The 26986-nt window shown below is 38.9% G+C and overlaps 2 protein-coding genes across 4 annotated transcripts; one reads left to right on the forward strand and one right to left on the reverse strand.

Moving 5' to 3' along the window:
- Positions 1–2090: 2090 nt before the first annotated feature.
- Positions 2091–19271, reverse strand: LOC119732038 (ubiquitin carboxyl-terminal hydrolase 30-like). 3 transcript variants are annotated; one of them, XM_038205407.1, is made up of 9 exons: positions 19185–19271; positions 15900–16070; positions 15371–15477; positions 14008–14106; positions 7517–7666; positions 5616–6914; positions 3381–3613; positions 3026–3211; positions 2091–2474 (listed from the first exon to the last, which is right to left on the reverse strand). In XM_038205407.1, exons 1-9 carry the CDS (start codon positions 19207–19209, stop codon positions 2255–2257), a joined length of 2490 nt encoding a protein of 829 aa, XP_038061335.1. In that variant the 5' UTR covers positions 19210–19271; the 3' UTR covers positions 2091–2254. The 3 variants fall into 3 exon arrangements, with proteins under 3 accessions (XP_038061335.1, XP_038061334.1, XP_038061333.1); XM_038205406.1 differs by lacking the exon at positions 19185–19271 and adding an exon at positions 17934–18199 and having other exon boundaries at positions 2092–2474; positions 3026–3208; XM_038205405.1 differs by lacking the exon at positions 19185–19271 and adding an exon at positions 17934–18199 and having other exon boundaries at positions 2092–2474.
- LOC119732040 (MAP kinase-activated protein kinase 5-like) lies at positions 18255–26669 on the forward strand. The gene is made up of 12 exons (XM_038205408.1): positions 18255–18565; positions 19203–19421; positions 19984–20121; positions 20496–20585; positions 20860–20955; positions 21162–21242; positions 22214–22401; positions 22700–22820; positions 23268–23398; positions 23621–23739; positions 24367–24471; positions 25386–26669. The coding sequence occupies exons 1-12, from the start codon at positions 18509–18511 to the stop codon at positions 25478–25480; spliced, it is 1440 nt and encodes a 479-aa protein (XP_038061336.1). The 5' UTR covers positions 18255–18508; the 3' UTR covers positions 25481–26669.
- Positions 26670–26986: the final 317 nt, after the last annotated feature.

Here is a 26986-nt window from a genome sequence, read left to right on the forward strand (position 1 = left end):
GTACGATTTGACCTGGGTCCGAGTTGACCTGTTCCCTACATTCGCTGTCAGAATAGCACGGGCAGGTAGCGGCGTGATAATGTACGCTGTTGCACCGACAAAACGTCGGCGGACTGTCTTGAACTGTCCACTGAATTCGCAATACATTGGAAATAATATCATTTTGAACAATTGTTCACTCATATAGCGGCATATTTCATTTGTTTGTAATAAAACTGGAGAAATGGTTTAAAATGGGATTGAAATACCTGGACATACCATGGTTTGAGTGAACATACATGTACGTGGTGTATACAGTAATTTGCGGGTCTGAATATGTATGTCGCGGGTCAAAGTTTACGGGCTTTGATTGGAAATCGTGTAATATATGCGCATCAGAAATTTTCGGCCGATTTCGGTCGAAACTATAAAGAAACACATAAGAATTCGCCACGGTTGCGTCAAGGCTATCTGCCGCCTCGACTTACTGTACGGCTGTTTGCGGAATGTGTGTAGGGCGTACGTACATGCACACAAAGCACACGCAAGGGTCGTTGAGGCTAACGGTATAGTACAACTAGTGATTGTGTCGCGGCGCGCGCGGTGTGCGGTAGCGGGAACAAGCTCGTATGGGAACAAGCTGATAGCCTTGGTCAAGGCTAATATGCAGTGGATGGTTGAATATTGAGATATTCCATGCCTTTGGCACAGCCCCATGATCGATACAGCATTACATTTTTCAAATGCGAAGCCGAGGGAAAATAAATACAAAAAACGAATGGATGACATAAGGCTACTTTTACAATGCTACCAGTTTTATAATGCCTCACCCACAGATTCTGCTTAGTTTCGAGAGAAATCTGGTTAATCTATCCAAAATCCGATACAAATGTACTTCTGCAGTGTGAAATTTGTTGAAAGTAAAACTGCTACTTTTCACTTCGCGAAATATTTGAACCACAGTTTGTTAGTTGCTTATGCTATAGTACTTTTTCAGAGTGAGGCAGCCATTGTCTAGTTTTTTGGCCATGCACAGCAAGATGGTAAAAATAGCACATACCATGGGACACACTCTTGGCAAATCAAGAAGCAGAATCCGTGAGTGTGGTGGTATCAAATATTAATGCACATACCATCTGTGCATTGTAGAACATTTTAAAGTCTTTCCTGGCACTAACTATTAGGCCCCCCAAAAAGTCTTCAGTTTCTGGTATGGAGCTTGCCCCAAAAGTGGTGCGGCTACGCGGCTGGTTTTTTTGGTTGTTTTTTTTTACTTTTTTTTCTTCAAATGTCGGCTGATGACTGCATATGGTGCCCGACTAAATTTAGTGCAAAATATATGGGAGCCAAGAGAGGCCACATAAAGCTTCTACTCGATCGTAACCCCATCTAAAAACACGTTAAAATTGTGCAGCAGCAGGATTCCAGTCAAACCAGTGAGTTTGGCGGTTTGGAAACATCATCTTGCATTGAAAAAAAAACTTTTTAATATTGCATGGCTATGGCGACGCGCGCGCATACCAGAAACCAGATACTTTTTTTTTTGGCCTTATGATGTCACACAGCACATAGTTTTAACCTCAAGGTGCAAAGTTTTTACGTACAAAAATTGCAACATTCCCAAAGTGTCCATAGTTTCCAATAAGCACTAGTCCTGAGCATGCTGCAACGAATTGGAGGTCATGATAACAGTTTACACAATGCTGTAGCTCAACAATGACATTTTACAATCTGTAATTGTTCAGTTTAAAGTATGACAGTTACTTTTTTCTTTGATTTAAACAGGAAATGAGAGCAGCTCTGACAAAATGAGATGGAACTGGGCACATGCTGTCCTGAAGAAAATTTAAAAAAAACCAATGGGGTGATGTTTCCCCCCGATTTACAGATTTATTGATATTTGTAATCTTTGATGTCTTATACACACACTTTAAAGAAACAGTATAAAATTTGTGAATAAAGTGTTCTTAAGGAAAAACAATTGGCATCTCGACTAAAAAGGCCTTTTTCTCAGTTTTTAAATTTTGTTGACACGTCAATAAATGCAAACTTTAAACAGCCATAACTTGTCAACGGAATGTTCAATTGAAGTGCAACAAACAGTATTGTAAGGAAAATTTTATTCTTTTTCCTAATACCAAAATTTACTCATTTCATCCTCTGCCCAATTCTGTCTCATTTTGCCAAAACACCTCAAATTTTTTTCTAGCGTTGGAACAGAGAAAAATGCCATCTTTCCAGCAGCGTCATTCGCTATAAAAAAAGGCCTATTGGGCTACGTCCTCTGGTAGTACAGCATGTAAGCCTTTTGAGAGAAAACCTCTTTTGCTGTCGACGCGTACACGCTCTCGTCAGAGATGCAGAGCCAGTTTTCACTAAGGGGTTCACTGGCAATAGAGGGCGCCCTTCGGAAGGTCAGGAAGTGTCCAGTGAACGCATCGCCAACATGAACCACGGCCGAGGCCAGTCGGTACCTGGCCTCTGGTGGTCTGGAGCTGCAGGGAGTAAGGACAAGAAAACTTTGATCAGCAAAAAAAAGTGACCAAATTTAGGGTTTAAATTGTGTTCCCCGTGCTGATCTGTTAATAAAATATGAACGTGTATGTTTCACTCCTTTCTTATTTAGACATCTGCAACCCTTGGAAACAAAGTTTTTTAAATTTTGGTCACCCACAGATCTGCCATGCAAGCAGACTACAGTACATTATTGATATCGATTGTGGGGCATGAGCCAGCCTATCCTGCAAGAACAAATTTCTTGGCAAGCAGCCACTAATTTTAAATTTGTAAAGCAATAACTCAATTGCTGAACATGGGCGGATTTTCTATATCGATGTCTCATTCAAAAGTGAATAACATTTTTATTGCTAGAAAAATAACAATTTAGAAAAGAAATAAAGTTGCTTGAATGGAAATTGAAAATAACACGAAAATGCAAATTTTAAATCATTAATTGCTTAGACCAAAAAACTAATTTTGTCTTGAAGAAGAATTGCAATAGCTTTTACACTTTTAGTCCAGAATGAATTGAGATATTTTCTCATACCAAACATCTGGAATTCCATTGACTTCCCCACTGTGACTCCTTCCCCTACTGCTACTGTCCTCGGACGTTGCCGATGCATTATGGGTCAGTCTGGGGGACATCTGGCCGAGGCAACCGCCAACTAACCATCTGCCAGTGGGGTCCGTTAGAAAGCTCCCTCCTATGAAACTCTGACTGCTCCTTCTGCTTGAAAATTGCGAGAGGGAAAAACAAAAATGGAAACTATGATTATCGCATGGGCATTTTTCATTATCTGCTCGAGATTGCTCACATATTTAGAATATTCAAATCATAAAAATGCAATTTGGATATTCAGTGATGATCGAATATTTGAATATTTGGCACAGCCAAATACCTTTGGGGCGTGGTCATGGGTGTGGTCATGGGCGTGGCTCCATCCTCCGACAAATCCGAGGACAACCTCATCAGCTTGGCTCCGCCTTGTGTACCGTTAGCCACAGCCGATGTCTGCTTGTAAGGGCTCATGTCTAGATACTCAGGGAACATGACGTGTTCCTCACGGCGCGACGGGAGACCATTGGCCAGCCAGGTCACTCGCTGGAGATGAACGCACAGACACTGCGGAAGCTGACCCCAAAATGGAAGAGTAAAAATCAATCAATCAATTGAATTTCAAAGTATTTTGTGGTCGTACCTTGTATGTGTACAGGTTATCCTTTATGATTGAGGGCTTGGCACAAAAGTGTAATACCCGAGTTACAATGTGACAATACACCAATCCAAGTTTTGTGATTACTGAGCTGGCTTTCCTCCATTACTGGGGCGCTCCAAAACTCACTTTGGTATTCACACAATGCACTCCCCTTTAGTGAAAACTTCAGAGGTATACAAAAAGCATGTATGACAGGCGTTCAGGCATGGAAGCATTCCAGTAATGGCTGCCAGAACTGTCACCATAATTTCAAAACTGGATTGGTATATATACACCGTACATGTAACCTCAGTAATTGTACAAATCTGTGGGCAAGTTTAAGTCAAATATAATACATGGAGAAAAAAAATTGTGTGTGTCTCTTTTAATGAGCTATGTACATGATGTACGGTTCTCAAGATAAATTTGAGGTATTGAACAGTGTGCTGGTTGATCTTCAGATGAACATGAAAAGAGCACACTGTAGAAATGTTGAAAAGTTCACGATGTTTTTTTTTTTTCTTATCCATAAGAGATGAATGTATGGTGCATGTACATGGTACTACCGCAAATATACCTTATTCATTAGTTGTTCTTTGATGATTAATTGTAACTGCAACATATCCATAACCATCGGGAAACTTTTCAGAGATCCCAGAGGGTTAGGATTTTATAATTGATCAATATAATGTGATGTCAGACCTAATGAATATCTAAAAAAAAAAAAAAAAATTAAGAAGTTTGAGATGATAAAAGGCCTACGTTTAAAGGGTCATGCTATAATTTTGAGGTCCACTTATTTTACTGTCCCTGCTACATCTGACAGCTCTGATTTTAAAATTGATGCACTCCTTAATGCAGTCATCTCCCAAGAGTGACTACATGTACATGTACATGTACCTTACAAATAAAAAAAAACATAATTCATAACGATACTTGAGTGGCAAATTACAAAGTACCAAGGTAACAGGAACAAGAACAATGTCACACTTTGGACCCTGAATTTATAGAACGACCCACAAAACCTAACATGTGTACAAACCTCCAAACGTCAAATGAATCAGTTTCATTGCCTATTATTAGCTGAGTAAACCCAGAAACTCAGTATCTTGTTATGGGATCTTTCTCAAGTTTTCCTGCTTTTCTATATGTTTTCAATTACTCTGTCTGGAGAAATTACAGTCTGACCTTTTGTTCTCACATAAAAACAAACCCATTATGGATCAGAGCATGTGGCATTTGATCTGGTTTTTCTCAATGTTCGTTACAGCTTTGCATGCATGGTCGAGATTGCCATGTCAATCATCGATGCTCCATCCAAGTGTCATGATCATCTAAGATCAACAAAACTCCACAGTGGAAACATTGTGGAATGTTGTTACGTTTAACCAGTTCGCGTCGGAAGACGTGTTAACACGATCTGGCTGTTTTTATACACATGCACAGCTGGGGGGGCTTAAATCGTCAAGCTCGCCTCGACTCGCCTCCGGGTGACGTCTACATGTATACGCGCTAGTCCCCCATTTGTTTTGTACACCCACACAGAGTCCGAAAAGTCTGTGGAGGCGGACCGTGTGTTGAACTTGAACAAGGCCACCGTGCACGGCTTGTTGTGGCACAATTTACGCTCCGTAGGCACACCCCGGAGTGTAAAAAATATGAGGTTGCGGTAAGAAATATCATACAAATACTGTTGAAATGACTCTTGCGAATCAGTACTTGTGGCGTTTGGCTGTATATCAAAAGTATATTTCGCCCAAGTTTTCGAAAACTGGAATTTTTGGCAAAAATAATCCCATGCGAACTGAATAATCTCAACAAAATGGACAAACAACAAAATTACATTTACATCGGTTTTTTGATATCTGCACAGCAAGTGTCCCCCCCCCCCCTTCCAAAAAGGAAAAGTTTAAGGATAAATAAATTACAAATATTAACCTTTCCAAGAGTCAGCTGTTTGTGAAACCTCCTTCGACATTTTGGCGATGATTCCGCGCTTTCTTCACCATCGCTGGGCTGAATGACCAGTTCAGATGGACTTATGTTACTGGTTCCAGGTATCCTACCAAATATGGAAGAAGTGGGCGTGTCCTTTGGCCTGCTACTCTGATTGGCTGATGATGAAGTTGTTTCTCTGATGAGAGGTTGTAGGCGTGGTTTTGGAGTTGACTGGCATTTGGGAGGGGTTAGCTTATAAGAACTGTCCTGTCGTTCTGAAATAGTTTCAAGCTCAGTAAATTGTTCTTGCTGGAAATTGCTTTTATGATGGACACTTTCTTTTATTTTTTCACTTGGATTTTCTGCTTGTCTGTTGTTTAGTGAGCGATCACTCTTTGATGAATCTATTTCCAAATCACTGTTGCTACCATTGACAGTAGAAGTCTGTTCTGTTTCTTGCATCGTTTGCTCTCCACTTCTTTGAAAGCTTGTTCCATTCATTTGTTGCGTTGCCTTGTGCAAATTTTGCGTCACAATACCATTTTGTTTCAATTCGCTAGAATGTGTTTCCTCCGAATCATCAAGTTTCAACGAACCATTGCAAACCGCTGCGCTATTCTCCATAACCCTGTGATGCTCTTGAAGTTTCTCCACAGAGGATGCATCTGTTGCCAAGTTACCATTGCCATGGTAACACAGGACTGCATCACTTCTGTTGTCTACTGCTGTCTCTGAAGACACTCCCACACTTTCATAATTTCTACCATTTATCTCCTGATCTGAACTGTCTGAGACGTTGCTAGGCAACTCCTCCGAGGGCGGAGTTCTCACATGCAAATCACTGTGCATCTGATAACTGGTGGGAGGAGCCTGTCCAAAAGCGGGCGGAGCTTCTGCTGGTGTTAAGTTATTGTCTGTACTCTCAATTGGTGGAGGCAGAATGGTTGTTGAATAAGGCGGAGCCAATCGTGATCTGGGTAGAGCATTAGCTGAGCAAGGCGGGGCTACTGGGAAAGTAGGCGGAGCTACAGCAGAAACTGACTGGGCAGTTCGGACTTTCTTTGGTGTGGGCGGGGTTATTCTTCTTGATGAGGGTGGAGCCACTTTGTGGGCAGTATTGATTGGAGGAGGAGGAGCAGTCTTGACTGCCAGTTTCTTTGAGCACTCTGTGCATTCGACGTCTTGGACCAACTCACGCTGGGTGAACTTGGCCAGGATGCATTCTAGAGATAAAGTTTCAAAGACCGTTGTCGGGAGGGGGAGGGTCAAGCAATCAAAGCTGCTGTAGGTGACTGGATTCTAGAATTTAAACAAATATAAGAAAATTACCACAATTATGAATTAAAAGCATTTGTTTTAGGTACTGGATAGCAGTTCAACATATCATCATGCCTTTCCATTAGTTAGTTACAAACATTGACATTGTCTATTGCTCCTACATATTTTGACCGATTTCAACCAAACTTTGTCAAAAGTATCTGTTGCCCAGCCCCAACATGTCACATGACCAAACTAGGGTCTAAGGTCATCATGGGGTCACTTGGGTCAAAAACCTGATTTTGTTTTACTCATACATGTATTAAACATTACTCCTTCCAGAAATTACATGGCATAATGACATGACTCATGCATGGACACGAATTCATTTGCCCACAGCTTTCAAGATATTTCCAATGGAGTTTGTTATAAGTAGAGATGTATATTTCAGAGGTCGATGTTCCATTGTGTCAGGGAAGTAAAAGTAGACTACCTCACGATACGAAGTGGAGGTAGAGGTAGTCAATATGTGACGACACTGAGGGACCAGCAATATCCCCTCAAACCATGTTGCATTTACAAGTACATTGCCCCTGTCTGCACACCATGCTACGCATGGAGCAGAATATTTTAAGGAGCCTCACCCTGTGCCCACAGACTGTGCATAACAGGTGATTAGCCAACAAGCCCCTAAATGGGGACTCGCCATCTCGGCAGGCCACTTTGGGTAGATTGGCCTCGATGTTGGAATGAAGATCTGAGTGAAGTGCAGTCAAGCCGTTCCTTCCAGGTTCCTACAAAATCAAACAAATAAACATTTTTAAATCAATCAAAAGTTTGATTTGGGTCATTCTATAAATTTGAGGTCCACTTTTTTTCCTGTCCCTTTTACAACTTATATCTGACATCTATGATTTTATAATTCTGATACACTCTGAGAAGGTTTTACATGTGGATTCCATCTGTTTTATAAGAGTGACGGTTCTGAGAAGAACCGGTGAGTGTGAACTCGACGTTTCGACCAGGATACTGGATCTGGTCATCCTCAGGAGAGAGATGACCAGAGTATCCTGGTCGAAACATCAAGTTCACACTCACCTGTTCTTCTCAGAACCATCACTCTTATAAAACAGATTATTCAGAACTGAATTCCACTGAATATTAATTTTGTTTTTAAAAAAACTCTCTGATCAACTTTTACATAAGCCATATGCAACTTTGAGCCAAGCCAATCAAAAGTTGCACGCAAGGTTGCTGGTTAAAATTTTTGAGCGACGTTCGATATTATGGACAGCTGGAGTGTTTTACAGTAGGTATTTTTTATTGTCACAGGTTTTAACCTGATGGGAACAATGAAATACCTTCGACAAAAAAAGTGGCATCTGACAATAAAGCGCCGCAAATTTACGATTAAAATAACATCACAGTCATGTGCAATTTCTCTGTTTTTTTTTAATATTCAAACCAGCAAAAGCTATTTGAATATTTGGTTGATGATTGAATATTTCAATTCGGTGTATTCAGGACGGCCCTAAAAACTATACCTACATTGTACCCAACAAATAAAATATTGCTCGAAGTCATTCTAGGTAATGCTACAGGTACTTATTACATAGTACATGAACACTGCACATGTACCAATGTATAGAATGAACACAATTGCAAATGTGGCAAAATTTTTATGAAGAACGGCAAAAGTTGTGAATACATTGCAAAGGTCTTTCATCACATCACTCTGTATGTTTTTTCTTGAAATCTTTTCTCATAAATACATCAAATCAAACTGACATCAGGTTTTGAAGGATTGTGTGAGATTTGTCACTTTTTTTCTCCAAAATGTTATTTTAATATTTTACGCGGTAAAAATAATGTACATGTGCATGAAAACACTTTTTTCTTGGGGCATGGGGGTGATGGATAGACAATTTATAGCCACATAAAACATAGTTTTCAATCCTGTTGTCTGTGTGCTTAAATTTTTGAATTATTTCTGTAAAAACTCATGAAAAAGACATTGGGAAAGTGAGTAAAGCCAGTATAAAGCTATGGATTATCCCGAAGAAAACAAAATGGATACAAAAATAAAAATAAAGAAACAACAGATAGACAATTGTAAAAAAAAAATAGTTTTAAAGCAATTATTGACATAAATATTAAATTTGTTGGAATGGAACATAATGCTCTGTAGCCAACAATTTTTGACAATTTTCTCACTCAGCACCAAACAGGGCCCTGGGGAGAGTTTATGATTGAACACAAGAAACGTCATATGACATCCTGGAAATGAGACACAGATTAGAACCATATCGCCAACTAAATGGATCACCAGAATCCAGGTATTTTCCAGCTGGTTCAAATGAGCCTAAATAAATTCCAGGCGCCCGGAGCCTTCGTCAATACTCTCCATCCTTTTGCATTAGGTAGGTTTAGTCTGCATGTTTGATCGAGAAGGGTACAGGTGAGTGGAGAAATGCTATTTCCTCTAATTTCCATGGTCAATTTTGGGCCAAGCTTACGAAAGAAGGCACAGCTATCACACTTGCAGTATTTCTTGATGAAACTAGGGATGTGGATTTTTTAAAAATTCAGTATTCAATATTCCAACTTGGATTTTATCAAATATTTGATTTTTGAAATGCACTGATCAAGTTAAACATGTGCCAGCCTCAAGTGGCTGCTGGTTGGATTTGCGTGCCCCTGCAATTGTAAAAAATACCGCAAGTGAAACTTGCGCGATCCCCCTGGCATGCTGGCAGTTTTTATACAGTCAGTTAGTACAGATACTTGTCAATGTATTGTTTTAGGAAACGTGACCTTGACCTTTGACCCGTCGGCCCCAAAAGCAATAAGCTTCTTAAGACTACCGTGAGCAACCCACAAATCAAATTTCAAGTTCCTAAGTAAAGTATTTCTCAAGTTATCGTGCTTACAATGTCTCTATTGTTTTCTCAAGTTATCGTGCTGACAATGTTTCTATTGTTTTAGCAATAGTGACCTTGACCTTAGACTTGTTAGCCTCAAAAGCAATAGGCTTCTTAAGTCTCTCAAGAACAACCCACAAACCAAATTTCATGTTCCGAAGTAAAGTGTTTTTCAAGTTATCGCATTGACAAGATTTCTATTGTTTTAGCAATAGTGACCTTGACCTTTGACATGTCGGCCCCAAAAGCAATGGGCTTGTTAAGACTATCAAGAACAACCCACAAACCAAATTTCAAGTTCCTAAGTAAAGTATTTCTTAAGTTATCGTGCTGACAAGAGTTAACCTAACCAAAACATAACACACAGACACTTCACAGACATACATACATGGACATGTACCTATTACATACATGTACATGTACATGTACATACATGCACGTGTCACACGTATAAAATACACAATCGCAATATCCCCCTCCGGCTTACAGCCAGGAGGATAAAAATTGAAAAAAGAGCTTGTTGAAATAATATAAAGAACAGGAAGCGGTGGCTGATGTTCGAACAATATTAAAGAAGACATTTTATGTGGCTTTCAACAAAAGTGTGGCATTTGACAAACATAAATCCACACAACTTAGTTTTTCATCATCTTATTGATAATGCTCACATTTATCAAATATTTGAATCAAAAAAGTTCTATTCGGATGTTTGATTGATGATGGAATATTTGAGTATTTGGTATAATCAGCACAGCCCTACAGAACTTCAAATCACAGGTTACAGCAAAACTCATCAACTTGAATCTTCTTTCTAATACTTGGAAAACGTTCCTCATGTATCGTAAAATCATGCCAGAATCTTAAACCAACAAATTTACTGCCATTTCCCAACTGATATCAAGTTTCAAATTACTCATCATTCCAACTCCCAGGAGGTCAAAAATCACAATCAAATTAGATCAACATGGACACGCATAAATGTATTCACAAATATTCATCAAGTTTTCTTGCTCTAATTGTTAGAGTTGTGTAACAAGACCCACATGTCATATCTGCACAATCACTTCATCTCCGATTCCCACGAGGGAAACGGTTTGTCCCACCCAATCATATTTTCTGTCACTTTGCGTTGGAATCGTTGCGTCGATCGCAGCGGCGTGACCGCCTAGTCAGACAGGAAATCAAACACATGGTTCTCCTTTCCTGATCGGCACTGGTTTCACGTACAACTCGCGCCAGTCTGGGAGCAACCTTCAGATCTTTCATCTCCCTCAAAATAAACAAAGACTCAAGGCCGGTGAGTGTACTTTCGATCACCTTGAAAAGTCGTGAGTCTGTGACCTCCTTTCACAAATCCCCACAATGCCAACTCTTGATCAGAATCACGTATTGTTTTAAAATTAAACAGGAGGTTTGTAGGCTTTTGCAGGATTTAGGAAGGTAGAGCCCAACCACTACATAGGCCTGGCATGGAGGTTAACGACACTTGAAACTTGGTAGGTACAAAGAAGGTACCACTGGGTTCCTGCACAGTGGTGGATTTTACAAGATTGAGGAAGGCAGAGCCCATAACAACCATTTTAACTTTTACTTAAAGTGAACATATATGTGATGCGATCAAGCTATGAGTTGTTTGTCGGGCCTGTGGAGATACAGGCCAAAATAGGGCCACTTCATCACATCACTTCATCACATCTCTTGGTGTTCCGACTTCCATAATTTTTGAACAAAAGATGTTATCAGCATGCAGTTTTCACAGCAGTAATGCCGAGATTGTGCTCTTCTGAAATCTGTAATAAAAGTTTTTGAGCTTGATCGCATCACATATAGAGTATATGAATATTTCCTTTTTTTCATTGAGGCCTTGATTTGTATTAAGAAAAAACACAGGATTTGTGATCTTTCTAAAGTAACAATTAACTCAAAGATTTTACACATCATGCAGTGATTCTAAAACTGCGTATTCCAACAAGGAAACTGGACATTACGAAGGAAGTGGTACATTTTCTGACAATCCAAGAAAGATCCAAAATAGACCAATCTGCGGTACCGAAGCGGGGGGCATTGCCAGGCTCAATTAGGGACAAATGCCTCCGTCATTCAACCATCACTTCCAGAAATTCCCAGAGACAGCACCAAATGGTCTCAAAATTGCCAGGAATCTGCTAAAAATTGATGAGCTGACAGAGTGGTCATTTCCTAAGCCTGAGTTATCAGACATTTCAGACGTAGACCCAATTCTTCCAAGTTCCGAATCCTTATAAGTACAATTTAGTAGAAATACAAGACTCGTCTGAGGGTCCAGGTTTCTAGGAGTCAAGGATGTGGGAGTCTGAAGGGTCCCGAGGAACTTTTGGGTCAAGGTGAGGCTTAAGACCCTAACCTGTGTCAATCCTCATAAGTTTTCTAGGCAGTTTTGAAGGATTTTGAAGGATTGAGGCTGAATGCATCATACAATTTGAGAGGATTGTAAAGGATTGAGGGTACATGGACATTCAGTATTGGTTGATTTTGGAGGATTGAGAATGAATGATGTTTGAAGAAGAGGATCTTAGAGGATTGAGGCTGAATGCATTTTGAGAGCAGTGGTGTAGCTAGGATTTTTTTTAAAGGAGGGGGAGGCATCAGAATATCATGGGGGATGGGGGGCACATATTGCAAACGTCCTGTTGCAGTTTTTCCCAGTTGGGCCCCAATGCCTCGCTATATCCATCGACAAAAGAAATTGTAAACAGTAAGCATTTGGCCAACTGAAAAAATACAACTTACAAAAACCCTTTTTGGTTGGGGAAGGAAAAGGGTCATTATCAGTATTTTGGTGGGGGGGGGGGGAGGGGCACTATGCCACTTTGAAAGGCAGGGATGTTGAAGGATTGAGGCAGTGGGTATACTTCAATTGAACACAAGTGCAAAATTTAAGAGGATTTTGGAGGATTGAGGATGGTATCTAGCAAAAAGGGCCTAGGGGATCGTGGTTAATGTGTACTTTTTTGCAATACAGAAGAGTTATTAAACTTAAAAGTGATTTCTCAATATTTTTGGTCATTCATTTACTCCAAGAAAACTTGTTCACTTGCCCTAGTTACAAAAACAAAATGTATTCTGTCACCCAAATGCCTACGTTGCCTTTCATTTTTCAACCTGATGAGTTCTTACAAGACAGGAAGTCGTAGATTTTCAGCCAATCAAGAACGATATCCCATAATTCCCTGTCAGAGGGCACAATTGCCAAGTCCGCAGGGACCTACAGATGTTGTCAGTATGCATAAACATAAACACAGTTTGGCCCCCTGCCTGACAAGTTCCACTCGCTCAATCTGTCAACTGCCACAAACGATATTTGTTATTTATGTCTGTTATCTATGTTGACATCACCAAGAGAAAAAGAAGAACTTATTTATCTTATCAGGTACTTTTTTTTCTGGATGGATCTTCTGGATTTCTGAGTGACTGAAAGACGTGTGGACAGTAGTGCAAGTCATAAGTACATTGAATCCTATGATATCTTGGCTTAAGTCTGCCCTGTAAATTAGTCTTGGGCCCTTAACATTTTCCGCTTCCATTTTTTAATCAAAATTCCTGTGGAATTTTCCTTCAAATTTACCCGGCTAAAGAGCATTAGAAAGTAGAAACCTTTTAGAAATTAATTAGTGAATCATGAAAATGAGCTTTTTAAAGAGATTTTAAGGATCTGTCATAATGCATTAACTTTTTATTTCACTTTTAATGTAATCTCTGACGACATTTACTAATATTGACATTTATGTGAAAGACAGAGCAATTGTAAATGTCTTCCCTGATTTGGGTGACTCCCAATATTGTCCCAGCCAGAAATCCACCTTAAATATGGCCACAAAACAAGAGGGGAAATCCCCATGTGGCTCGGGTTATATAATTTCTATTAAAATGTTATTCATGTGATAATTCTGGCAAAAGTTCAATTCTGGAACTGAGTTTTACCAAGTCAACAACACATACATGTAGTTTAGCTTGTTGGAACATCTACATACAATTTACATACATGTACAATTGCATCACAAAATGGGTTATACAAAGGATAACCTTTCAGGGTGTCTTGAATAACACAGAGACACTCCTCTTGCTAAAACCTACCTCATAAATATGCATAACAACCTCATACATATGCAAATGACTACTTCATAAATATGCATTAGTGGTCAATATATCTCGGCAATATTTGGGTAGCTACTTACAATCAATCTAGAGGCGTCACACAGAGGCACAGGAGATGAGATGGGTTCTCTCTCCTCGCCCAAGACAGACAGAAGAAACTGGAACAATTCATGAGCATCCTGCAGCAAAAAGACAAGACAAGGTTAATTACAAAGAAACTTGTAGATGAAAATTGCCTCAGTAGTTCCAAAAGATCAGGACAGAAGGAGATAGGTATTGCAAGTACCGGTACTTCATGACATTCTAACAAATGGAGGAACAGAATTTTTAATACTTAATCTGAACAGCTTTATCCCTTGATGTTTTGACAAATCACTGGAAGTAGACCAACAAGCGTTTGGGGACCTTAGTAAAGTCTTACTCCAGCCAATGTGGGCTCCATGCGCGAGTATCCTCTATACGGTAAGAAAGGGCGAGTTGGGGGAGACCACTGGGAGAGGCATTCAAACGCAATGCGCGATGCTCATGCGAAGATGTTATGGGTTTGTGCATGTTCGGAATAAAATTAGTCGTGTGTACTTTGGCAGGGCTCTCAAAAAAGGTAAACAAGCGCCCTCTCTTGTTTGCTCACAGAGCCCATACTATTTGTTAATTTCAAGTTTAGCTTGAAATGAATGGGATTTGGTGGGACGAGAGTCCATCACGATCTACTCCCCAGCTAATGCCAGTACCCATTTATACTCAGGGAGGCAAGTCAGGGTAAAGTGGCTAGCCCAAGGACACAACATGGCCAGGCCTGACCCTCTAATCACATGCTACTACCCCTAACCACTGGACCACACTCCTCTCCAATATTGAGGCCTATGAAAGAGGTATAAGGAGTCATCTGAAAAATATCAGGAAACGTTGCAGCAAATTTTTCTGCAAAAAAGATAACTTTATCATAAATTTGTTGCAGACTTTCTGAATAACTTCCACATAAGAATCAAACAATGAAGTTACCAGTTTGTCAAATGGGATTATTCTTCTTTTTCTAATTCAATTCAATTAAAGGCAACAAAATTCTATTCAACCACAACCTGAAATGAAATTCAAGCAGCATGTACATTGAGATAAATAAAAGAAAAACATGCATAGCAAAAAGAAAAAGACACAAAAAAAATCAGAAAAATATATCAAAGAAAATGCAATTAATTAATAATAGCCACAATAAACCCAGGCTTGTCAATGACAGGTATTGAAAAAACACTTCAGACTCAAAGAGCAATCAGTAACGGCCAAAAAACAATGAAAAGTGGAACAATCAGAAAACATACTATAATGAAAATATCAATGGAAGTGTACAAATAATAAATATCCAGTGCAAAAAAAGAAAGAATAATTACCAAAAATAGATACAGAAAAGCATATATGTGATTGATGCCGAATGTTTCTATGACTTGCCTGTTGGTCTCTGTCTGCTCTCCAGCTGCATCCATACAGAGCGTGCAGCACTTCATGTGGGGAATAAACCTGGGAACCGCTATGGTTGGCAGAGTGGTCATTCACAACTACAAATATAAACCACATGGATGTAGTATAATAATTAATAATAAAAATAAGAATGTATTCATTTACATAGCGCAAATTCCATAATATATGTTCAAGTGCGCTTTACAAGGTAAAATTCTGAAAAAAATACACTTGAAAAAATAAATTAAATAATTGAAATAATACAAATTTCTATTTAAAAAATGCACAGAAAGGCAAATTAAAAAAATGCAGAAAAGTATGTTATAAAATATAACGTAATCAACAAAATGTAGGATAAAATTTGCAAGGTAAATTTTAAAATGTAAAACTCTGAAAATAAAGAAAAATACAAACACCACTATACACAATCAATATAAGAAGTACATGTACATCTCAATACTGCATATGAGTTTTAGAATTGGCGGTCAGGAATCTCCCAGCTAATTTATTTTGTTAATACCTTCTAGAGTTTTGGAGAGTTTGTAAGCCAGCTCGTTATGTTTCCCCTTGAAGAACCCTTGTCTGAGAGCCCTGCTCAGCCACTTGACGAATGCCGGGCAAGACGCCAGACTCTGCAGGATTGTGTTCAGGTAACAGGTGTTGCCAAGATTCTCAAGGCCAGCAACTTTCCCTGTTAATCAATAAAACAAAAATAAAAAAAACCTAATTGTTTATTTGGCGTCAAACCGGTTTTATTTTTTTTCGTTCATATAAGCTGGCAGATCGTATAGCGCCTTCATGCACATGTATGAGTAGGCCTACACCATATTAGATATTAAATTACAATTTCTCGTCGAGCGAACGCTGGTCTAGTGGATAACGCGCCCGCCTCGCAAGCAACACCGCTCGAGTTCGACTCTCAACATCACCAATGCTTTTGAAACTTTGTTTTTTGTGTCCCCTGAAAAAAAGAATTGTCTTCTTTTATTTGTTTTAATTGAATCCTACATTTAATTGCAGAGTCAACTTCTTTTTCTGATTTTCTGGATCTGGAAGAAGTTAAAGGAACATAAAGCTGTAATAGGCCTAGGTCTGATTCCTAGACCCATAAACATGACATTATGCATAGCCACGCTCCGCTCATAATCGATGAACTTCCGACGTTTTCAAAATCCCGGTTGGAGACCTTTCACCTGTGGTCGTGAAAATTAACGAGGGCACTGCATGTTCAGTAATAGCCCCACTAGTGTGGCCGTCGGTATGCTGCGCTGAACCCAAGGCCACACACCGTGGTCTGCGCACTACTGAGGACGTTTTCATAAATTCAACAGCGAATTTCTTACATATGGTTGTATTCTACGATGTCCCAACTTTCACTTCTGGGATGCTTGGGTGTAATGATGTTCAATTTTCCAAGATATTCTTGAATCTTTCTGGAGCCCATATGCACTCGTGAAACGTCTGGTGATGGCAGCCATTTTGAATGTGACAAGAGATGACCTCAAGCTGTGACGTCACGTTTATGCAAATTGCTTGTCGAGCGAGGGCGCGAGTTGCAAATGCGACGGCTGTTTCCTGTACCATGCATTTATCGTCTTGGGGCCACGTGCACTGATCTCTATTCAGGATCTACGGCACAGGAAACAGCCGTCGCATTTGCAACTCGCGCCCTCGCTCGACAAGCAATTTGCATAAACGCGACGTCACAGCTTGAGGTCATCTCTTGTCACATTCAAAATGGCTGCCATCACCAGACGTTTCACGAGTGCATATGGGCTCCAGAAAGATTCAAGAATATCTTGGAAAATTGAACATCATTACACCCAAGCATCCCAGAAGTGAAAGTTGGGACATCGTAGAATACAACCATATGTAAGAAATTCGCTGTTGAAATTATGAAAACGTCCTCAGTAGTGCGCAGACCACGGTGTGTGGCCTTGGGTTCAGCGCAGCATACCGACGGCCACACTAGTGGGGCTAGTTCAGTAAGAACATAATTTCAAGAACTTCCAGTGGCATAGGATGTGTCATTCAAAAGAATTTGGGGGAAAAATTGCGGAACCTGACAAATATTCGTCATGGTAAACTTTTGAAGTCCCAAAAAACAGTCACTGCCCATGTTAAAGGTCATTTCGAAGTAATAAAAAAAACACCCTTGCCGCTTATTTGATCGAAACTAAACAGGGGCCCTACACTACACAATCGCCCAAATATCCACTGCCTCAAAAAATTCCAAAAACATGAACACATAACAAAAAAGGAAAAAAATGTTGCAACCTGACACCACTTACGCAATTGTGTACAAAGTCTATGGAGAGTCAAGAACCTTTTCCAAGTTTTTTCTATCAAAATTGGACCAAAAAATTCTTCAAAAAAGTAACAGAAATCTAATTAATTGATAAGAAATGAAATGGTGCAGGCTTACACCAAAAGGGGGAGACTTTGGTAATTCATTTTCAGGATTCAAATTTCATAAAATCCCCATGGAAAATTACTGTCATCTTCCAAACAATCTTTCATCCATGCACGCAAACATGTGGGGTTTTTTTCTCACTTCGTTTTGATGTTCCAGCTTTGTGACTGCGGCCTTCGCCGTCCGGCCCCCAGAAAATGTAGGTGAGGGTGACTGCCACTGCCGCCCCTACTCCCAAAAAAGGCAGGTACTTTTCCGGGATTATAAGCCTGCCTCTCGGAGCAAGCATGGCTGAAGCTATTGCTATGAAAGCACGAAAAGTCCAGGGAAATTCCTCATTTTCTGTGCACAAATCTTGCAAGCAAGGAAGCTGCCATCTTGAATGATTAACTGGTACCTGCCTATACAATTCCTCATATAAAGTAAGGACGAATCCAAAACGGAACCAGCGGTACCGGTATTTAAATGAACTTTGACCTTTTAGGCCAAAAATGACAACATTGATCAGTCGATATTCGGATGTTTGGATTTTCTTCTTCACGATCAAAGGTCTAATTTTGTGGTTATTATGAATCAACTTCGTCCATTCTATTGAAAAACATCAGTCAAACATTCTGGACGCTAACAACGCGTGTTAGTGTGCAAATCCGCGTATTTTGGGGTCATTTTGCAAGTTAAAACTTGAGTCTTCTATTCCCGAGAATTTTATTCTGAGAATGGAGGAGAAAGATTCGTCACTCAATGAGGTTGCCAACGTGTTGTCTAAACTCAAAGTAAGTACGTCTAGGCTACAGTTATTCCTTATGAATATTGATGAGTTGCCGTTGTTAAAAAAAACCAAAATGAGGGTAAGAATTGCAGTGAGAGAGGAGAGGGGGGGGGGGGATTAAATTGGGGGTTTTATTTCCTTTAAAACAAAAAAAAGACGACTGTTCAGTAATGCTCATATTGGAAGGGTGTTTTGTGATGGAGAAGATCATAATCATAATGATTAATATTGATGATGACGACGATGATGTAGTTACCATGGTGAATATTGTGATTATGATGATTTGATAAAGAGGATTTTAAGAAGGTGGCAATGATGATTTTCTGATGGGATGGTGATGATGGGTCGCAATGATGATGATGGTAACCATGGAGTCAATGGTGAAAATTGTGATTTTGATGATTGGCAATGATGATTTTGATGATTGGCAATGATGATTTTGTGTTGATTGGATAATGACGATGATGAAATATGGTGGTAATACTGATGAACAATACTGAAAAATTCTTTCAAATGATTTTAATGACAAAAATAGAAATCAAGACAATGAAAAAGAATTTAAAGAGATGTTTTTAACTTGGATCATTCAGTGATTTCAATGATAAATATTCAGTAATTCTCACTTTTCTCGCTCTGAACAGACGTCATCCATAGTTGATGACTACACCATCAACTGGAACCAGAAACTAGGCACGGGAGTCAATGGGCCTGTCTGGCCGTGCAAGAAGAACGGAACCAATGAGAGATTTGCCTTAAAGATTCTCCCAGATAAGCCCAGCTCCAGGATGGAAATCAGTCTTCACAGTCGCTGCAGTAGGCATCCTGCGATTGTAACGCTGTACGATGTCTATGCAAATGAGGTGATTTTATATTCATGATATGAAGACGGCTGTGGTAATTGTAACATTGTCTATACAAAGGAAGTGTTTATTCATGATATCGAGATGACTATAATTATGTAGCGATTGCAACACTGTATGTCTATGGATGCTAATGATGTGATTTTATATTCAGGATATGCAAACTATGTGATGCATAATTTTATAATGGCATCATCTTTTAAATTATAAGCATGCAATTGGTATTAATTAATAGCACCCTCACAAGCCATTGCTTATCAAATGCCATTTTCAAAATTTCAGTGTCATCTTCATTTTTGGTAACTTATTTCTATAGTTCCAGAATCTTGTGACCCTTCATGTTCAAACTGGTTGCAAAAAATATTAAATACTTTACACTTTGACTTCATTAAAAGATTTGATGCTCCTGATGTATTGAAACTATTGGACCGGTTTCGAAAATGGAGTTTCCCAAGTCAGGGGCTTAAATTCATGAAACTGGAGCCTGGAGGCTATAGGCCAAAGCTGATGATGAAACCAAGATTTCACAAACGTCGATTAATTAATTATTTCAACTGAACAGGTGCAATTTCCAGGGGAGGCCCATCCCTGCCCCAGAATCCTGATGGTGATGGAGTTAATGGACGGTGGGGAGCTGTTTGACCGCATCAGTCAACAGAAGGGATTCACTGAGGCACAAGCTGTCAGATATGCCAAACAGGTAGACACACGGGGTGGGGGACAGTGTGGGGGACAGGATGGTAGACATGATGGGGAAGGTGTTATAACTAATGACAACATTTAACAGGGTTCTGTGAGGTCACAAAATAGGCCAATTACAAAAATATTTAAAACAAACAAAACAAAGAACATTCCAAAATAAGTTGATAAAAAAGGGTTAGGGTAGGATATTGACAGAGAGGGGTGGCAATGGGAAAAGGCCAAATTTTTATAAATATTTTATAAATTTAAATACATTTAAGGATTAGATTTTACAAATATTTGGGTTTTTTTCATTGTTTTCTTCGCCTGGGTGCAACCAGTCAATTTACGCCCGTTTTCATTAAAAATAATATTGATGATCTTTATCTATAGATTGCCAGTTCTATACAGCAATGTCATTCACTGAACATAGCTCACCGTGATTTGAAGCCAGAAAACCTACTCCTGAAAGACAATTCTGAGGTAATTTTTGGTTTTGATTTGAAAGAATTTTGTTTCTGAGATTAAGAAAAAAATTCTCAATATCTTGATTTAATAACATACAGTGTACCTTCATCCTTGCAGTCAGTGATGCAAAGCAGATAGCACTTTTAAAGTGTTGAAAGTAACTACCACAGAAGATAAGAGCTGCTACAAAACTAACAACACAAAGAAAGAGTATTTGTTGTTATTAGGATTGACGCAGGTACCATCATTTTGTTTATCATTTTTTGTGACTGTTTGCCTTTCCTGATAGAATTCACCCGTGAAGTTGTCAGACTTTGGTTTTGCTAAAGTGGATGATGGGTCCCTAGCGACACCACACTTCACTCCTTACTACGTAGCTCCGCAGGTGAGATAACAAAATAAAGGAAAATAGAAAAGTTCTACAAAGGTCCTGACATATTTTTGAATAACCACAATTATCATTTTTTTAAGTTTGGGATATCTAATCATACAAAAGTTGAACTGTTTTTTTTTTACTTTTTGAAACTTTTTTTTTGCAGGTGCATTTCTGAAGAACTTTTTTTTTACTGATTTTCTGAATTTTTTTTGTAGGTTTTAGAAGCTCAAAGAAGGCAGAGAAGGGAAGAGAAAGGAATCATCCCAACCTCACCAGGTCCCTACACCTATGATAAGGTAGGATATCAACTTCTGACCAATCAGAACCCTTGGTTACTTCTTTCATTAACTTCTGACCAATCAAAACCCTCAGATAATACTATTACAGTGTCTGACCAATCAGAACCCTCGGATATACTAGTTGTAAGACTTCTGACCAATCAGAACCCTTAGATACTTCTTCCATTAACTTCTGACTAATCAAAACCCTCAGATAATACTTTTACAGCGTCTGACCAATCAGAACCCTTGGATGATACTATTGATAAAACATCTGACCAATTAGAAGCATTTGGATAATACTAGTTATAAAACTTCTGACCCATCAGAACCCTTGGATAATTTTGATGAAAACTTCTGACCAATCATAACCCTTAACCCTTACTCTCTGAGGGTAGTTTACTGCATGTCAGTTGGTTATGCCAATGCCCTCCAGCTGCAGTTATTTGGCAGATAACAAGTCTTAACAGTGAAGGCTCCAATTGGCAGGAGTTGGAGGCCCTGGAGGGTGCCTGATACTGACCAGCTGGGGTCACTCACTTTGTTATCAGAGGACTCTCATTGTTCTCTGTGGCATGTATTGGAGTGCCTGTCCAGTTACCCTTGAAATGACATGGCAGATATTGGAGGGCCATGCAAAAAACATAGGAGATTTTCTTGAGGCACAATTGGCATGCATTGGAGGGTCAAGTAGGGTAAGGGTTAAATAGTACTATTGATAAAAATGTACAACCAATTAAAACCCTCAGATAGTACTATTGATAAAACTTCAGACCAATTAGAAACCCTTGGCTAGTACTATTGATAAATCCTTCATAGTACTTTTAATAACACCCTTGACCAATCAGAACCCTTTTGAAGGTACTGTTATTAAAAAATAGTACTCTTAATGAAAACTTCTGACCAATCAGAACCCTTAACAGTACTGTTGATAAAACTTCTTACCAATCAGAACTATTATTGGCCTGTGTTTCTGTTTTTATCTACAGAGCTGTGACATATGGTCCATCGGTGTGATAATCTACATCATGCTGTGTGGTTACCCTCCGTTCTATCCCGAGACGCCAAGCAGGAAGATATCTCGTGAGATGTGTCATCGCATCATGGCTGGCCAGTATGATTTCCCCGCCGAGGAATGGAGACACATCTCAGACGAAGCTAAAGATCTTGTCACAAAGTAAAAAGTTATTCACTTTCAAACATTACTTTGACCAAGAAGGGAATTAAAACCACTGGTTTAAAACCACTTCGAAACCTTGTTGTCATTGTGGTTCAAAAGATTACTCGTTTAAATTTAAATTTGCAAAAAATAAAGCACTGCAAACAAGAGGTGTATTATTATGTAGGCAGTACATTACTACATATTGGCATAAACTTTTGTTCCAAGTTACTAGAAAAGAAAGCTTATACGTGTACTTTCTTACTTACACATAAATGCTAATTAGAAACGTTTGATTGTTTGCTTTTCTTGGTAGATTATTAAAAGTGGACCCCATGGAGAGACTTAACATCAGTGAGTTGATGGAACATTCATGGATGCAAGAAAACCGAGCATCAAATGTCACACTCAACTCACCTGCAATTATGCTGGACAAGGTAATCCACCAGCCGAGCTGATTGGCTTGTCACAAATGTATATTCATTTTCAAATGTTTATTACCATATATGGATATTCATTAATCTTTCAAGGTTAGCCAAGGGAATTCTGACGTGACTGTGATTGGCTTGTCATAAATGAATATAAGAAACCATCAAACATGAATATTGATATATTATTGCCATGGTTAGTCAGATGCATTCTAACCTGACTGTGATTGGATCATCAAAAATGAATGATTCACAACCATAATACTTATATGAATATTCATTAAACTGCCATGGTAAGCCAGCTGCATCCTGAGCTATGATTAGTCTATCAAAAATATTGAAAACCATGGTGTGAATATTCATAACAATTTCATGGGAGAGCCTGATGTGACATGTGATTGGTTGTGTGGAGTGTGAAAACTCATGAAGATTGTATTTGTCATGAATATTCATCAGAATCTGATGGAGGAGGCCATGAGGGTGCACTCAGAGCAGCTGACATCGATGCGGCTACCTGACAAGAGAGTGGTTCTGAAGCCAGTGGCTAAGGCTAACAATCCTATCATAAGGAAACGAGCTAGGTCAAGGTATGACTTATAGCAGCTTCTGGCTAAGGCTAACAATTCTATCATTAGGAAACATACTGACTAGGTAATAGGGTATGATTTATCTCAGTTTGTGGCTTAGGCTAACAATCATAAGGAAAAGAGCAAGATCAAGGTATGGCTTATATCAGCTTGTGCCTATAAGGCTAACGATCGTACTGTAAAGAAGGGTATTCAAACTTTCAAACTGTATTTTATTTTCAGTTGTCAATCATTGGATAACAGGGTAGTGGAGGGCCAACCGGAGCCCAAGCACAGGAAAGACACCGATGCAATAACCAAACTGAGGGATGTGATTGCATACTGCATACTACCTCCACAAGGTAAGAAATGAGCATAGGGTGGATTCGAACCACCTACCAATGATAAGGTACATTGCACCGGGTGGGTTCAAACCACCTACTGCATCATAAAGTACAGGGGTCAATTTATGGATGTGAGTATACTGCATACTGCTGCCTAAAGGTAAGATACGAGCATGGAGTGGGTTCGAACCAACTACCAATGATAAGGTACAAGATCAGGGTGGACTTGAATCAGCAACCATGCACTGATAATCATGTGTAGTATACAGGGGTCAACTTAGAAATGTGATTGAGTACTGCATACTGCCTCTGGAAGGCAAGATATAAGCATAGGCTGGGTTTGAACCACCTTTCATTGATAATCACTTCAAGTGCATATAATCTAAAAACAGGCTTAAGAACTCTAGTTCATGGTATGGCGTTCCGAAGGTAACAGGTTCAATTCCCTTTGGAAATCTAGGGGTGAATAAGCCACTGTACTGATGATATCACACTTTGTTCACACGAGTGCTTTCTTATGGGAGCCTGTTGGAATGAAGGTTTCGTAGCTCCATAGAAAAGCGCACAAGTAAACAAAGTGTGACGTCGTCAGTACAGAGGCTTATTTGAAGCTGAAATCAAGTTTCTCAACACATTTATTTTCAGGTGGCTGTAACCATGAGTATTTGTGTGAGCTAATGCAGACAGCACAGGAACACAACCATGAGTGCAATACACTGAAAGCAGCATTAGAGTCACTTCGCTGGAATGGTAAGTTTGGAAAATATCAAATCCTCACTTTCCAAAAGTTACTCTAACATTTTAAGGTAAATTTTCAACCTTGTACATGTACAAAACTTGTTAATTTAGGTAATCATTTCTATCTTTTTCAAACCCAGTTTATAACTAGCCAAAGAGTTGAAAATTAAAGAAAAAAGTAATAATTCTCTTGTCTACTTGAACTGGACCGGAAAGTTTCAGTCAGTCGGTGACTCAGTCAGTCAATAACTCAGTCTGCCAGTGAATCAGTCAGTCAGTAACTCAGTCAGTCAACAACTCAGTCAGTAGGTGACTTAGTCAGTCAATAACTCAGTCTGCCAGAGGGGGAGTCAGTCAGTAACTCAGTCAGTAAATAACTCAGTCAGTAGGTGACTCAGTCAGTCAATAACTCAGGGAGTAGGTGACTCAGTCCATAAATCAGTCTGCCAGTGAATCAGTCGGTCAATAACTCAGTCAGTAGGTGACTCAGTCAGTAACTCATTTAGTCAATAACTCAGTCAGTAACTCAGTGACTTCTATAACTCAGTCTGTCAGTGAATCAGTGACCCATTTAGTCGGTGACTCTGTCACTCGATGACTCAGTCAGTCGGTGACTCAGTCAGTCAGGGGACATTAGGCTGGCCCTTTGAGTTCTAGTCCCCCCCCCCCCCCAAAAAAATTATAAATCATAATAATAATTCCAGCATACAAGTTACATAAATGCTCTGACCCTCATTAACAGAAATGTTTTAGACCCTTTCCCGAAAAGGCTAAACACAAATGGAATTTACTTTAAAAACATAATTTGTGGGCATTATTCTGGCAATATCGTTCACTGCTTCTGAAATTTCAATAATCAACTTTAAAGAAAAAAAACCAGAGTGCAACAAAAGGGTTGAAGTTGCTTGTTGACTTGATTCCAACAGGGAAGGCATTTGAAGCACCAGTAGAACCATCCAAACTAGCGCTGGCCCTCAGCAACGTGGTGAAGGAAAAGAACCTCAACAATTCCACACAGTGATCACAGCAGTCTTCCAAATGTACGTTTTCCCTGAAAATCAAACTCACCCAGAGTCAACCACATTGTGGGGTATTTTTGACATCTTATCATCATTAATTCTTCTGATACAAATGATCACTTAGGACCATTTTTAAGGAACAATGGGATCACATCGAATTTGGGTGTTGTACCTACAAGTTTTCTCTGTAAGTGGTTTGACGAACACTTTGAGGATAAGAGTAAGATACTTCCGTTTAAAACAATAGCTTCCTTTTTTACAAAAAAAAGTAGTTTGAACAATATGTTAACCGATTATCACTTGTACTACATTGTATTACATTGTATTTATTCACTGAAGATTGTAAGTGTGCTGGGGTAGTTTTGGCTGCTACAGTGACTAAAGGGTTCAAAAGGTAAAGTATGAAGGCACAATTTTTGTAGATTGCGTACAGTTTTTTTAACATTTATATCCAGAAAAGTATATTTCTGCCCATTGTACATTGTTTGTGTTAATATATTTTTGACCAAAAAAAGTATTTTTGGAAGAAAGGGGTGTGGTCAACGACGATACTATATTCATTTGGCTCGAGCTGCAGAGGGCATCGACTTGATTGATTGATTATATTCATTCACAGCACTGTATTTCTTAAATTATCACATTGTAGCTAATGTACAGGTACAATTTGAAACAAAGTAAAGAAAGAAAATTAGGATAATTTGACTATTATTCAACAGGCAATGAGAAAAATAATGATAAAAATTGAAAATTTTTATTATAAAGGCCAAATATTTTTCTAGTAGTTTGACATGAACAAAAAGCATTAGCTGCCCCGGCAAAACTTGCAGTATTAATTTTTTTTTTTTAGGTTTTCCCTTAAAATATTTCAGAATCTTATTTCTTTTCTTAAATTAAAGTGAATGTTGTGTGATAGACATGACATCGCTGGAGTTCCTGTAAATGTTTAAAAGGGTTTAGAAAATTGCAGTACTTTGGCATAAGAAATTTTTTTTTTTTTCAAAAATGTTAAAACAGCAGAAACGCTTCAACGATGTTGCAAAAATATCTGCAGCTAGAGTAACATTAATGCAATAAACATAGAAACATACTGTATACTTTATGAAACAAATATATTTATAATGCCTGAATATCATGTTGCAACTTGGGATGCAGTAGTAAATAATAAATTGTTTGTTTGCATTGTTCTATAATTTATTTCTCGTCAAATTTTGTGGAACTTCATTTGTCTGGTTTGTTTTCAAGTCTGTTTTGTATGATAAGAGGTTCGATTTTCATATAGTTGTTAGAAAGCAAATTTGTTTTTAGACCACATGCACCTACCAAAAATGGTATAAATGCGCTGCCTTCTATTTAAACATACAACCTGTAGTTGAAAAAAAGTGTTCTGGATATGACCATGAACCCACCAAATTTGATCTCGCAATCATGACTGTGATTGGTTGAAAATGTAATCAGACAGATCAGTCTACTGCCCCAGATCCAAATGCAACTTACAACAAAGACAAAGT

The sequence above is a fragment of the Patiria miniata genome, unplaced genomic scaffold, assembly GCF_015706575.1.
Source record: "Patiria miniata isolate m_02_andy unplaced genomic scaffold, ASM1570657v1 HiC_scaffold_24, whole genome shotgun sequence".
NCBI classification, from domain to species: domain Eukaryota; kingdom Metazoa; phylum Echinodermata; class Asteroidea; order Valvatida; family Asterinidae; genus Patiria; species Patiria miniata.